Source organism: Macaca mulatta, chromosome 2 (genome assembly GCF_049350105.2).
Source record: "Macaca mulatta isolate MMU2019108-1 chromosome 2, T2T-MMU8v2.0, whole genome shotgun sequence".
Taxonomy (NCBI): domain Eukaryota; kingdom Metazoa; phylum Chordata; class Mammalia; order Primates; family Cercopithecidae; genus Macaca; species Macaca mulatta.
Window position 1 is genome coordinate 154,395,440 of NC_133407.1, and position 13,142 is coordinate 154,408,581.

The 13,142-nt window shown below is 53.9% G+C and overlaps 1 protein-coding gene across 1 annotated transcript; it reads right to left on the bottom strand.

Annotated features, from left to right (window-relative positions):
- Nucleotides 1-1,313: 1,313 nt before the first annotated feature.
- On the bottom strand, nucleotides 1,314-7,942 carry RHO (rhodopsin). Its single transcript, XM_001094250.4, has 5 exons — nucleotides 7,487-7,942; nucleotides 5,594-5,762; nucleotides 4,257-4,422; nucleotides 3,901-4,140; nucleotides 1,314-3,075 (listed from the first exon to the last, which is right to left on the bottom strand). The coding sequence occupies exons 1-5, from the start codon at nucleotides 7,845-7,847 to the stop codon at nucleotides 2,965-2,967; spliced, it is 1,047 nt and encodes a 348-aa protein (XP_001094250.1). The 5' UTR covers nucleotides 7,848-7,942; the 3' UTR covers nucleotides 1,314-2,964.
- Nucleotides 7,943-13,142: the final 5,200 nt, after the last annotated feature.

Consider the following 13,142-nt stretch of genomic DNA (forward strand, 5'->3'; position numbering starts at 1 on the left):
ATGTCCTTGAGATGAGGAGACAGTGAGGCCTGGTCCAGCCATGTGCCCAGAAAATACCAACTTAGAGTCCATTCCCTCTGGGTTGATGCAGGCTCTGCTCACCCAGCCTCCTGCCCTCCTACTTCAGGTAACAGCACCTGGGCTTTCCTTTGTGAAACCTACCTCTCCCCATTCAGCCTGCTTGGGCTGCAGGGTGAGCATGTGACCTAGGTCTGGCCAATCAGAGGATGAATCCCCATTCCAGTCATGGTGATGCAGTTAGACCTGTGTATGCCTAGTGTTCCATTATTGGAACGCTAAGCATGTGTGAGTTATTTATATCTTACTGTTCAAGGTCATTGCCAAGGTCTGATTGCAAAAATCCAAAAAATTGCAACCTCAGGCATAAATGAGCCACATATGATCAGGTGACCTAGGCCTGGCCAATCACAGAATTAATCACCATCTCAGGCATGGTGATATGCTGTACCTGAAGCCCCGGGCTTTTTGGTCATGTGGAGCCAGCAATGTGTGCCTTTTGCTTCAGCCTAAATGAGCTGGATTTCCTGTCACTTGCAACCAAAAGTATCCTGACTGATATTACCTAGTGAGTCAGAGTAAAGAGGGCCAATGATAGAGATCCCAGCGCAATGTGCCCCAGCCCCACCAAGGCACCGAGGATCTGCTATCTCATGCTCCTGCCCTCCTTCCTCACCTTGGAGGAGGGGGTGACTCTCGGGAGCTACAGCTCCATCCTGTTCCCCTTTGGGACAGGGTCTATAGTGAGGCCAGCTCTGAACTGAGGCCCAGTATCGCCAAAGTCTCTCATCTGCTGCATGCTAGGCAGTAGGCTGGCCACTTAAAGTCCACAATCGCATCTAATCCCCTTAGGATCAGGTGTTTGTTTTTTGTTGTTGTTGTTTGTTTGTTTCGTTTTGTTTTGTTTTGTTTGGAGATGGACTCTCCCTCTGTTGCCCAGGCTGGAGTGCAGTGGCGTGATCTCGGTTCACTGCAACCTCTCCCTCCCGGGTTCAAGCGATTCTCCTGCCTCAGCCCCCTAAGTAGCTGGGATTACAGGCGCCTGCCACCATGCCCAGCAATTTTTGTATTTTTAGTAGAGATGGGGCTTCACCATATTGGTCAGGCTGGTCTCAAACCCCTGACCTCCTGATCTGCCCGCCTTGGCCTCCCAAGGTGCTGGGATTACAGGTGTGAGCCACTGTGCCCAGCCAAGGTCAGTTTTAAGATTCTCTTTTGCAGATAAGGAAGCTCAGAGAGGTGACAAAACTTGTTTGCAGTTTTATGGGTCACCTGTGACTCTATGACCCCAAAGTTGGGGTTTTTCTCATTCCCAGGGCTGCTTCCTCCACCTCTAGCCCCAGGGGACTCTGTGCTGCTTGGCTCTGCCCATTGCTCAATCCAGCCATCCCAGGGTCAGGGATCAGGTGGAAGCTGGCAGTTTCAATCTATCCTGTGGATAAAGAGTTTGAAAGCAACAAAACCCACCACCGTTAATACCAACATAGGAGCTGAGCTTTCAATGGCCCAATTTGCCTTAGTCTCCAGGCAGAGCTGGGTAAAGCTAGAGCTTCTGGCTTTGCCTATATGGAGAGGCGGGAGCAGTTACTGAGGCAGCTCAATTCTGACACCTCAGAGATGTGGCCAGCTTTCTGGAGCAGACTCTCCAGAATGGAGAATCGACTAGCAGCTGCTGAAGATGGGCTTGTCTGGCAAGGGAAACTGGAAACGGGGGCCCATGAACATCCCCAGGGAAGGTGGGCCCAGTGGAATTTCCCACTCTTTGTTTCTAAGCTCTTTGAGATAAGGATGACATCAGGGACTCAGCTGTTCATTAAATGTGGGCCGGTGAGCATATCTTCCAGAGGCTCCATGCTGTAGATGCTGGGGCCCAGGTGCTAGGGCAAAAGAGCAGGTAACTTCCAGAGGCTGAGAGAAAGGCGTGTCTCTCCATAAGCCACACTGGGAAGGGGAGGCACGGGGTCTGGGGCCTCACAGTAGGGGTGATACCCCAGGCCCAATCTCACCCTCACTGAGAACTTGGCCTTCATCGCCCCACTCCCCCAATGTTGTTTTTTCAGGTGTGATGACTGCATTCTGCATTCCTGTGACTGTCCTTGTCTGCAGCCCAGCCCCAGCCCTGGTCTGGCCTTGACGCCTAGCTAATTTTTAAAAACCTGCCCCGAGGCTGGGTGAAACCCCATCATCCGAATGCCCAGTCTCAGAATGTTCACAATCAGGAGGTGATAATCATAATAATTAACTAGTTACATTAATTGATGTTATTCACAACATGAACTAGAATCTGTACAGCTCTTGCTATTTACAAGGTGCTGAAACACACACATAGACACACACACACACACACACACACACACACACCTCTTTTGGTCCTCTCAGTAGCTGCGTGTCGGCAGGACCAGGAATCTGGGATTTCCATTTTATAGGGGAAGAAAGTGAGGCCCAGGGAGGGAAAAACAACTGCTCCTTATCATTAGCCAAGTATGAGTTGCTGCTGCTAAGAGGGTCTGAGAGGATAGATATGTTCTCCCTTCGCTTTCATTCCTCCATTCCTTCCTGCATCCATCCAGCATTTATTAAGCACCTACTGTGTGCCCCATTCTGTGCTAGACACTTATCCCTAAGCTGGGACACTTTTCCAGAAAGCAAGAATCCTCATGTTCCTGAAAGATGAGCTGGGAGGAGGAGGGGCACAGATCCCACTGGCCTTGGGGAACCTGGGACTCCAGATCAGTAGGTGTTGGTGGATGTCCCTTCTCAGGCTGTCCCGGGTGAGTGAGGAGCCTCATTTTTCTCTCATTAATTATTTCTTTAAAAAAAAATGAAGGAGCCTATGTGACTTCGTTCATTCTGCACAGGCGCTGCTCCTGGTGGGATGGCTGTGGCTGGGGGAGGGTGTGGGGGACGGGAGACGCCTACAGTCGGCCACAGCGTCCTAGGCAGGTCTTAGGCTGGGGCCACCTGGCTAGTCTCCGTCTTGGACACGGTGGCAGAGGCCTCATCGTCACCCAGCGGGTTCTTGCCGCAGCAGATGGTGGTGAGCATGCAGTTCCGGAACTGGAAGGCAAGAGGCTTGAGTCAGGGCCAGGGCTGCCCACAGTGTGCTTGGAACTGGCACGTTAGTGAGGTTTGCCCCAACCTTTTCCCTGCTTCTGCCCCTCACAGTTCCAGCGCCCCGTCCACTCAAATCTGGCTTCCTGGAGGAAACTTGCTAAGCAGACGCTCCTCACCCCTAGAGATGCCAGGGACCCAGCACGAGGGGGCTGTGTCGCCCATGACATTTCATGGTGCCCTCTGTGTGCCAAGGGTGTTCTGTAAATTATCTCCTGTAATCTGAGAGTTGGGTGTTTTGCCCTTTCTATGGATGAGGAAACCAAAGCACAGAGAGGGGAATTGACTTGCATGGGGTCACATAGTTAGAAAATGGCAGAGCTGACTTCAGAGACTGTTTACCCCAACTTCTGAGTTCCTTGGAGAGGAACCTTTACCCCTTTACCCCTTTACCCCTCAGAATAAGACTTTTTAGCTCCTTATTCAGCTTTATGGAGACTGGCCCATCCATTCCCCTCTTGGGACCTTCTGACTTTGACATTGGGCTTCCAGAACTATCTGGACTAGAGCTTCTCCCACCTCAGTGAGCATCTGAGCCACCTGTGGAGAGCTTGTTGGAAATGTAGGTTCCTAGGCCCTCCCTGAGATTCAGCAGATCTGGGTGGGGCCAGGAATCTGCATTTCTCACACACTCCCCATTGAGACTGCTGACCCAAGACTGCTGCCAGTAGCCCTGATGGAGCCCCCTCCCCTGCCCTGGGACGCAGTTTGTCCTTGGCAGGCAGTGCCTGTGGTCTGGGACACTGGGGCCCTCCCACCCGCAGTAGGCACCTGCTTGTTCATCATGATATAGATGACAGGGTTGTAGATGGAGGCGCTCTTGGCAAAGAACGCTGGGATGGTCATGAAGATGGGACCGAAGTTGGAGCCCTGGTGGGTGAAGATGTAGAATGCCACGCTGGCATAGGGCACCCAGCAGATCAGGAAAGCGATGACCATGATGATGACCATGCGAGTGACCTCCTTCTCTGCCTTCTGTGTGGTGGCCGACTCCTGCTGCTGGGCAGCGGCCTGCAAGACAAGGGGCCCGGGTCCAGACCATGGCTCCTCCAGGGAGCAGGAGCCGCAGATACATGCTGGGGGCTGGACTGTCAGAGCCGTGAGGCTGGCCACTCCCCGGCCCATACCTCCTTGACGGTGAAGACGAGCTGCCCGTAGCAGAAGAAGATGACAATCATGGGGATGGTGAAGTGGACCACGAACATGTAGATAACAAAGGACTCGTTGTTGACCTCTGGCTTGAGCGTGTAGTAGTCAATTCCGCACGAGCACTGCAAGCCCTCGGGGATGTATCTGAGGACGGGCAGGTAGGGAGAACCCGCCTGTGAGGGACTTGGCCAAGGCGCCTGCCGAGCGCTGGCCCTTTCTGGGGCTTCACATTCCCTTCCTGGAAAAGGGGATCATAAGCGTCTGCATGGCTGGGTGACAGGATGGAATATGGATCAGATGGGGATGCAGACGCACCTTGTGGAATCAGTGTCGCTTCACTGGTGGCTGCGGTACCAGATGATACCACTCAGCCTCTCCCGGCATGCCCAGCCCCAGCATCCACTGCCCTCTGAGCCTAGGGTTATGCCAGGCAGAGGTTGGTGAGGAGGAGGGGAGGCTCTGTATTTGAGGCAGTTTGTATAAACTGAGGTTTTCCTAGCCCCAGGGCGAGAGTATTTTCCAGGTCAAAGATGGACACACAGGGTATCTAAGGGATCTTTGTGCAGCTTCTGGAAACAAGAGGTTTCCAGGGCACATTGTTAGGATGTGGCAGTGGTTCCTGATATTGGTGACAGTTGACTGGCCTCAGGAAACCCAGAGCGTCCAGAGGCTGTGCTTCCGGAGGATGGAACCAGATTGGAGAAGATGGGGAAAAAGTCCAGCGGGGGGACTCAAATTCAGCAAGGGGTAAGAAATGGACCCTAGCAAGACTGAGGAGGAAAAGGAAGTGAGAGTGGGAATTTTCTGGAGACAGAGGGACATGAGGCCTCAGGGGACCAGAGTCACCGGTCCTATTGTCCAAACCACTGTCCCCACTGTGTCTCATCTCAGCCCCATTTGGAGACAATCGCCTAGAGGCTGAATGGGACCCAGTTCCCAAGGGCCACAATATGGCCACCAGCACTAGGAAGGTGTGGCCTCCCCTGCTGCTGAGGCCCAAGGTTAGAGGGGGCTGCCCCCAGGGTACTAGACCAAAGAGGATTGGAATTTGCGCCTGGCTTAGTTGAGGATTAGGGGCACAGCCAAGGTGAAGGGTTGGGATGTCTTGGATTCTCTTTTACATAGAGCTCAGGAGATGGGACCAGCGCTTTTAGCAACATTAGAGTCTATTTCTTCTGCCCTACACCCCTACCCTGGGTGGGCATTTGGGCCAGGAGACATACAAGGCCAGTGCCTGGAACCAGACACTACTGGGTTTGAGTCCTGACTGGAGGACCCTACAAAGAGCCTCTTCCCTTCTGCTCAACGCCATTACCTGGACCAGCCGAAGAGGGGGGGTGCGGCGCAGGCCAGCGCCATGACCCAGGTGAAGGCAACGCCCATGATGGCATGGTTCTCCCCGAAGCGGAAGTTGCTCATGGGCTTACACACCACCACGTACCGTTCGATGGCCAGGACCACCAAGGACCACAGGGCGATTTCACCTGCAAGGCAGTCAGCAGGCTGTCAGCAGACCCCACTGCCTGTCTAAGGAGGGTGCACTCCCCCTAGATAGGAAGAGGGTAGCTAGGAAGGCAACCAGGAGTGGGAGAGGGACTTGAGGAGGCCTTGGGGAAGAAGAGAGCTTGGCACTGGGAGGAGTGGGAAGGGGCAGAGGGACCACATGCTGAGGAGGGCTGGGCAAAGAAGCTCCAGGGAATGGGGGAAGTTATTTGCTTAGTGCTCTGGGTCCATGAGGGACACGAATCAGATCAGGGGGTCACGATTGGACTGAGAACCCGGTAGGGAGTTGTGGGGTTTTTTGTTTTTAACAGAAGAATGCATCCTAATGTGGGGCAGAGTTCTTTGTTGGGCAGGAATGCAGAGGTGGCGGAAACCCAGAATTGGCAGTCCTTCATCCCTCTCTCTTCTCGGGAGATGAAACAACATGGGCAAGTGTGGCCCTCTCCTAGGAGCCATGAAGCAATGGGCAATGCTTTGCCCAGAGGAAGAAGAAGGAAATGATGAAATTGAGACATCTGCCCTGCTCACCACCCCATGAAGTTCCACAGGGAGAGTGGCCATATAGTTAATCAGCCAAACTGGGACATTCCTAACAGTGAAAGGGACAATAATTGTAAACTGGGACTGACCCTGCAGAGAACAACCATCCGTATGTGGCACACCACCTTCTGGCCAGAACTGGGTGATCTGTGATTATTTGATGTAACAAATACCCAACAATGCCAGAGATTCCCTGAGAATGGGACCGAGGAGGCAACCTGGACATGGGGGAGAGAGGGCAAGGCTGGCAGGGTGATGCTTGTGACTGGTGGTAAGCTCTCCTCGTCACCCAGCTTTGCAGTGGCTGCCGCTAACATCTCCTCCATCTCAGCGGAGATATTCCTGGATCACAGCCAGGAGACCTAGGCTGTTGTTGCTGCCTGGCCACATCCCTAAATAAGTCTATTCCCTTCTCCCTGCCTCAGTTTTCCCCTCTGTTAAGTGGGATCTGTTATCCCTGCAGCACCCCCATCTGTTTTCCTGTTAAATGCAAGACATTATTCTAAAGCAAAAAGCAGCTGCTTCAGAGGGGCTGCATGCAGTTCTCAACACCAGGAGCCTTGGAGCGCGGCATGGAGGCTAGAGGGGCACCCGGGGACGGGGGGCTGGGAGGGGAGGCAGAGGATGCCAAAGGGGACCGAGCCCATTACCCAGCACAGGGAAGACTCAATGACTGGAGAATGGAGAATCCACTTCCTACCCTGGGCTTGGGCCCCCAGAGAGGAGGGGTCTGGCTTGCCCAGCTCTCTCCTCAGTGCCCAGCCTGGGTCTGACCTGTTTTCCGAGGGAAACAGAGGCTTGGTGTTGCCAACACGGCCCAAGATGGATGCAGGCTTCAAACTCAACTCTGCCCCCATCCCATTGTGACCCCCAGCAGGGCACTTGACTTCTTTGAGCCTCAGCTCAGTTTTCTGGCTGTGAAATTAGATAAGTGCATGTTGCTCCAGGTAAGATCAAGGTAGCGTTCAGAGCCAGCCCTGCACAAACAGCAGCCCAGCTATCACCATGAATGGTGTTTGTTGATGAATATATGAGGGCCTTGGGTAACGCTGACAGGAGAGGAGAAGGGAGAAGGCCTCTCAGCCACTACCGCCAAGCCCGGGACTGTCCCAGATCCCTCCATGCTCCCGGGCTCCTGCAAGCCCCACCCGCACCCGGCTCATACCTCCCAGGGTGGCAAAGAAGCCCTCCGCATTGCATCCTGTGGGCCCGAAGACGAAGTATCCATGCAGAGAGGTGTAGAGGGTGGTGGTGAAGCCACCGAAGACCATGAAGAGGTCGGCCACGGCTAGGTTGAGCAGGATGTAGTTGAGAGGTGTGCGCAGCTTCTTGTGCTGGACAGTGACGTAGAGCGTGAGGAAGTTGATGGGGAAGCCCAGCACGATCAGCAGGAACATGTAGGCGGCCAGCATGGAGAACTGCCATGGCTCGGCCAGGTAGTACTGCGGGTACTCGAAGGGGCTGCGCACCACGCCCGTCGCGTTGGAGAAGGGCACGTAGAAGTTAGGGCCTTCCGTGCCATTCATGGCTGTGGCCCTTGTGGCTGCCCCGCGTCTGCTCCCACCCAAGAATGCTGCGAAGGCCTGAGCTCAGCCACTCAGGGCTCTGGCTGGATGACTCTGGGCTCTCACCCCCCCAGACCCTTATAAAGTGACCTCCCCCTCCTAAGCTCCTGGCTGAATCAGCATCTGGGAGATTGGGGGTGTTCATAATCATATTAATCCCGCTGCAGAAACTGAGGGCCTAATTGGCTTCCAAGAGGGGCCAAGGTGACACCAGGAGGAAGCCTGAGGTCAGGGAGGAGAGGTACTCAGGACCCTGGGAAAGGGAGAAGGCCCCTAACTTCTACATGGCTTGTCTGTCCCAAGGTCCCAGCTCAGTCTGGTGGCCTTGGTCTGAAATAGGGACCGTGGGTGTCTGTGCCATTTCCCTTGGCTTAGTACGAGCTGACTTCAGATCTTCGTCTGGACTGGACAGTGAGCTTCTGGACAGCTAGAGACTTTCTAGTTTATTCTCCCAGTCTCTCATCTCGTCACACAGCCCCTTACCTGTTCGTTCCCCCAGCCCCTTACAAAGCTGTTCATTCCCCCGCAAGTTACTTCTGGGCTCGTCCAGTCCCCACACTCCTCTGACAGGAGGAGCTCCATGAGGGCAGGGGCTGCATCCTGCAGCTTCTATTTCCAGTGCCGGACACATGGCCTGGGGACCAGGAGCCCAATCATTGTTGCATGGAATTGGAATTCACTCTCTTGTTCGTTCATTAAACATTTATTTGTGGGCCCCTGGGAATACAAAGATGGAAAGAAACAGCCCTGCCCAGAGGAGCTCAGGGGCTGAGGAGGACTCAGATATGAGAAGAAGCAGATTCCGCCCAAGGTGTCTGTGAGGTGGAGACGGGGCCTGACTGCCTGGGGGATGCAGTCCAGGAGGCCACGTTTGGGCCTTTGAGAGAAGGAGCAGTTTGCCAGGTGGCTGGGTGGGGAAGACTGAGCTGGGGGCAGTTGTGATGGGTCTTGAACGCCAGGGAGCCTGGCTTTATCCAGAGGGAAGTGGGCAGTGGCTTGGGCAGATCACTGGGGTAGAAAGGTGACTCGGATGCCCCAAAGATGGAGTGGAGGGAGGGAGGATGGAGGGGGCTTCCAGAGCAGGGGAGGGACAGAGCCCCTCAGGGGACTCCAGTCTGAAAGGGAGGCCAGCCCTGGAGGCAGCAGACAGGGCACTGTTGGGGGAGGTCTGGTCAGCTACGAGGGCCTCAAATGCCATGTGCCAGGTGGCCCCATGACGGCCGATTCCAGAACAGCAGGATGTACTGTGAGAAAGAAAGTAGTCAAGAGCCTTGGAGGCAGATGGCTGGGGGCAAATGGATGCCAACACTGGCAGGTCCCCCTCTCCCCGCTGTCCAAGGAACACGATGACACCTCCTAAGAATGAAGCGGAGTGTCCAGGGTGGCCTGTGCAGGTGCTGACAATGCCCGAAGTGTGGCCGCTCAGGGACCACCATCCAGCCAACATGTGTATTGAGCACCTACTGTGGCCCAGACAAGGTGCTTTGTCCTGGGGGACACACAGGGGACATGAAAGAGCAAGCTCCTGCCCACAAGAAGCCAATGTTTCTGTGGGGTGAGGGGGCACAGGGACCACAAACGAATAGTGGAGCGAAAAACAGTAGGGACAGTTCATTCGCAGCCACTCCCGACACAGGAGGCTTCTCTGAGAAGCTGGAGCTTAAGCCGAGAATGGAACAACAGGAGGAAGCTTCAGGGGAAGGACATCCAGGCAGAAGGACCCCGGCAAGTGCAGAGCCCTGAGGCCAGGGAAACATCCCTTAATCTCTGTCATACCCAGTCTCTCCCATCCAGGATTCCCAGATCTGTCTGCTCAGAAGAGTGCCCCCTTCCCTGTAGCCCACCTGGGCTCCAGCCCCCTGCCTGGCCTGGGTGGTGTTGGGTATAACAGGGTTTGGCACACGTGGCAGGACTAAGGCAGGGCGGGTAGGATGGGGCCTCTCGTAGTTTAAGGCGCTTGGCCTGGTGATTATGCCCAACGCTAATGAGGTTAAGGTGGGGGGTTTGATTCTGACGTGGACCCTCATGGCCAGAAGGAGGGTGTCCTGGATGCCTTGGGTCAAGGCTGACCCACACCCAGCCCCTCCCTGGCCGGGCTGAGCCCCCACCCAACACAGCTTAGCAGTATCTCAGCACCTTGCTTGTTGCCTAGTGCTTCTGGCAACACGGAGGCTTTTTATTTGTGTTTCGTGCTCATCTCCCTGCCTGTAATGTGAGTCCACAAGGGCGGGCCTAGGTCTATCTTGCTCACAACAGGGTTCCCAGAGCCCAGCATGATGCTTGGCCTGTAGTGGAAAGAGGTGGGATCATGTCTGTTTTGTTCATTGATGTGTCTCCAGGGCCTGGCACCTCGAAGGTGCTCCTGAATATTTGTTGAATGAATGAGTGGGGGAATGAATGAATGAAGTCCCCCTAGATGATCTCAGTACTTCCCCTCTCTGTCTCAGGTTCCTCCTTTGTGGGTTTCACAATTGCAACCTCATGGAACCCTGGTAATGGGGAACTAACAGCCATCACTGAGGTGACAGTGCTCTTTATTCTGTAAAGCTTGACAAAGAAAAAATTTTTTTGAGACAAGGTCTCTGTCACCCAGGCTGGAGTGCAGTGTCACAATCATAGCTCACTGCAGCCTCTGCCTCCTGGGCTCAAGCGATTCTCTCACCTCAACTTCCTGAGTAGCTGGGACCACAAGTGCACACCACTAATTTTTGTATTTTTTGTAGGGGTGGAGTCTTGCTATGTTGCCCAGGCTAGTCTTGAACTCCTGGCTCAAGCGATCCACTCTCCTCGGCCTCCCAAAGTGCCAGGATTATAGGCATGAATCACCATGTCCGGCCCAAGAAATATTTTTTAAACAAAAAATGCTCTTTGTTCAGGACAACAGACTCATAGTGAGCTGGAAGGGTCATTCGAAGTCACCTACTCTGACCATCTCTGCTACATCCATTTTGCAGATGAAAAGACTGAGGACTAGCTCTGCAGAGTAGATCAGGTCCCGTTACAAATCAGTGGCAGCCTGCATTATAACCTACACAGTCAACTGGGCTCCATGGGTATCAGCTTCCCAAACCGGGCTATGCCTCCCTCCCCTCATCAAAGACAGCTCTCAGGAAGGACCAGCCAGCCATTCACACCATAGTATAAATGACTAAAGAAAGGTTTAGCTGGGGTAATGGAAAGGCCCTAGACTGAGTCACACAGGCCTGGGGCGGGGCAGCGGAAGCCTCTAGGAGAGGAGGCTGGATTCTAGCTGGTCTTTGAGTCACCACGGTAGTACTGCTTCCTTCCCCACTCTGGGCCTCAGTTTGCTGGGACAAGGAAACCTCAGTGTGGGGCGCGTGCACATCCACCTATACAGTAAACCTCACCTGCTTTCCCCATGAGAGCTTGGTTCGTGAATCTTTAGACCCTACAGCCTTAGTTTCACTGTTCTCCCTCATTGGGCAAGGCTCTTTTCCATCCACCCTTACATCTGGACTAAGGCTACACAGCCTGGGTGCAGCCAGCTCCTCTGCCCTCCCGAGAGTGTGCTTCGGTTCTCCACTCTGTAAAATGGGAATGATAATAGTGCCTACCTAATAGGATTATTGGGAGTTCTTGTAAGTGATCAATATGTTTGTTGATGACAGTATTAATCTCTTCCTAAGTCTCCTTCAGGTCTCTGCTCACACTCATGTCCTTGGGGCGACCACCCCTGACCATCCTACACACCAGGCACCCCCACCAGGTTTAGTCATTGTTTTGAGACAGGGTCTTGCTCTGTCACCCAAGCTGGAGTGCAATGGTGCGATCTTGGTTCACTGCAACCTCCTCCTCCTGGATTCAAGCAATTCTCCTGCCTTAGCCTCCGAAGTAGCCAGGACTACAGGTGCGTGGTGCCACACCTGGCTAATTTTTATATTTTTAGTAGACGGGATTTTGCCAGGTTAGCCAGGCTGGTCTCTAACTCCTGATCTCAAGTGATCCATCTGCCTCGGCCTCCCAAAGTGCTGGGGTTACAGGCGTGAGCCACCACACTTGGCCTATTGTTTTTTGAGACAGGGTATCGCTCTGTCACTCAGGTTGGAGTGCAGTGGCACGATCATGGCTCACTGCAGCCTCAACCTCCTGGGCTCCAGAGATCCACCATCTCAACCCCTGAGTAGCTGGGACCATTGGTGTGTGCCACCATGCCTGGCTAATTTATTTTCATTTTTGTAGAGATGGGATCTCCCTATATTGTCCAAGCTGGTCTCTAATTCCCAGGCTCAAGTGATCCTTCTGCCTTGGGAGCCACTTGGGAGGCTGTAATCTCAGCCTCCCAAAGTGCTGAGATTACAGGTGTGAGTGACCACACCCAGCCATGTTCAGTTTTTAAACAGTCATCACCATCAGCAACTATCTCATTCATCTTCTTAAAGCAATTTTTAAATGTTTTTTAGAGATGAGTCTTGCTCTGTTGCCCAGGCTGGAGTGCAGTGGTGCAATCATAGCTTACTGCAGCCTTGAATTCCTGTCCTAGGCTCAAGTGATCCTCCTCAGCCTTCCGAGTAACTGGGTCTACAGGCATGCCACCACACCCGGCCTCATTTGTCTTCTTATTGACTGACTTCCCATCTCTTTCTAGAATGCAGGACCAGCCTGGCCTGTTCATCGTTGCCTCTGAGCTCACAACCAACAGGAGGTGTTCAATAAACATTTGTTGAATGAATGAACAACTCCTCCTGCCCCCTGTGAGGAGGGTCTAACTCCCCACTGACCACTGAGGAATCTGGGGCACGCAGGGTCAAAGTTCCTCTGCAGAGCTGGGATTTGAACACAGGCCTGGCCAGCACCCACACTTTGTGTCGGGCAGTCCAGAGAAACCCATGGTGTGGGTGTTGGCCAAGCTAGTGTGTGTAGGGCTTCCTGAACCAAGATGTCTGGATGCAGCCATCTTGGGGCACCCGAGTCCCAGCTCTCAGGAACCCAGCTTTGCCTCTGCCTCAGAGGATTAGGGGCTTAGCTTGCAGGGCACAACTCGCTCTTCAGCCTCTGCAAGAGAGGAGCTGCTGTGAGAGGAGCTGCTAGGTCAGCATCCTTCTCCTCCTCCTCCTCCTCCTCCTCCTCCTCCGCCTCCTCCTCCTCCTCTTCCTTGGCTTTCTTTCTCCTGGTCCCCTACATGGCTCAGCCCCACCTGGCTGCATCACCAAGGCTACGTGAGGCCTTCAACGGCACTGAGAGCATCAAGAGGGAATAAGGGAGGGGGAAAGACCAGCTCTCATTCCCTCCTTCCTC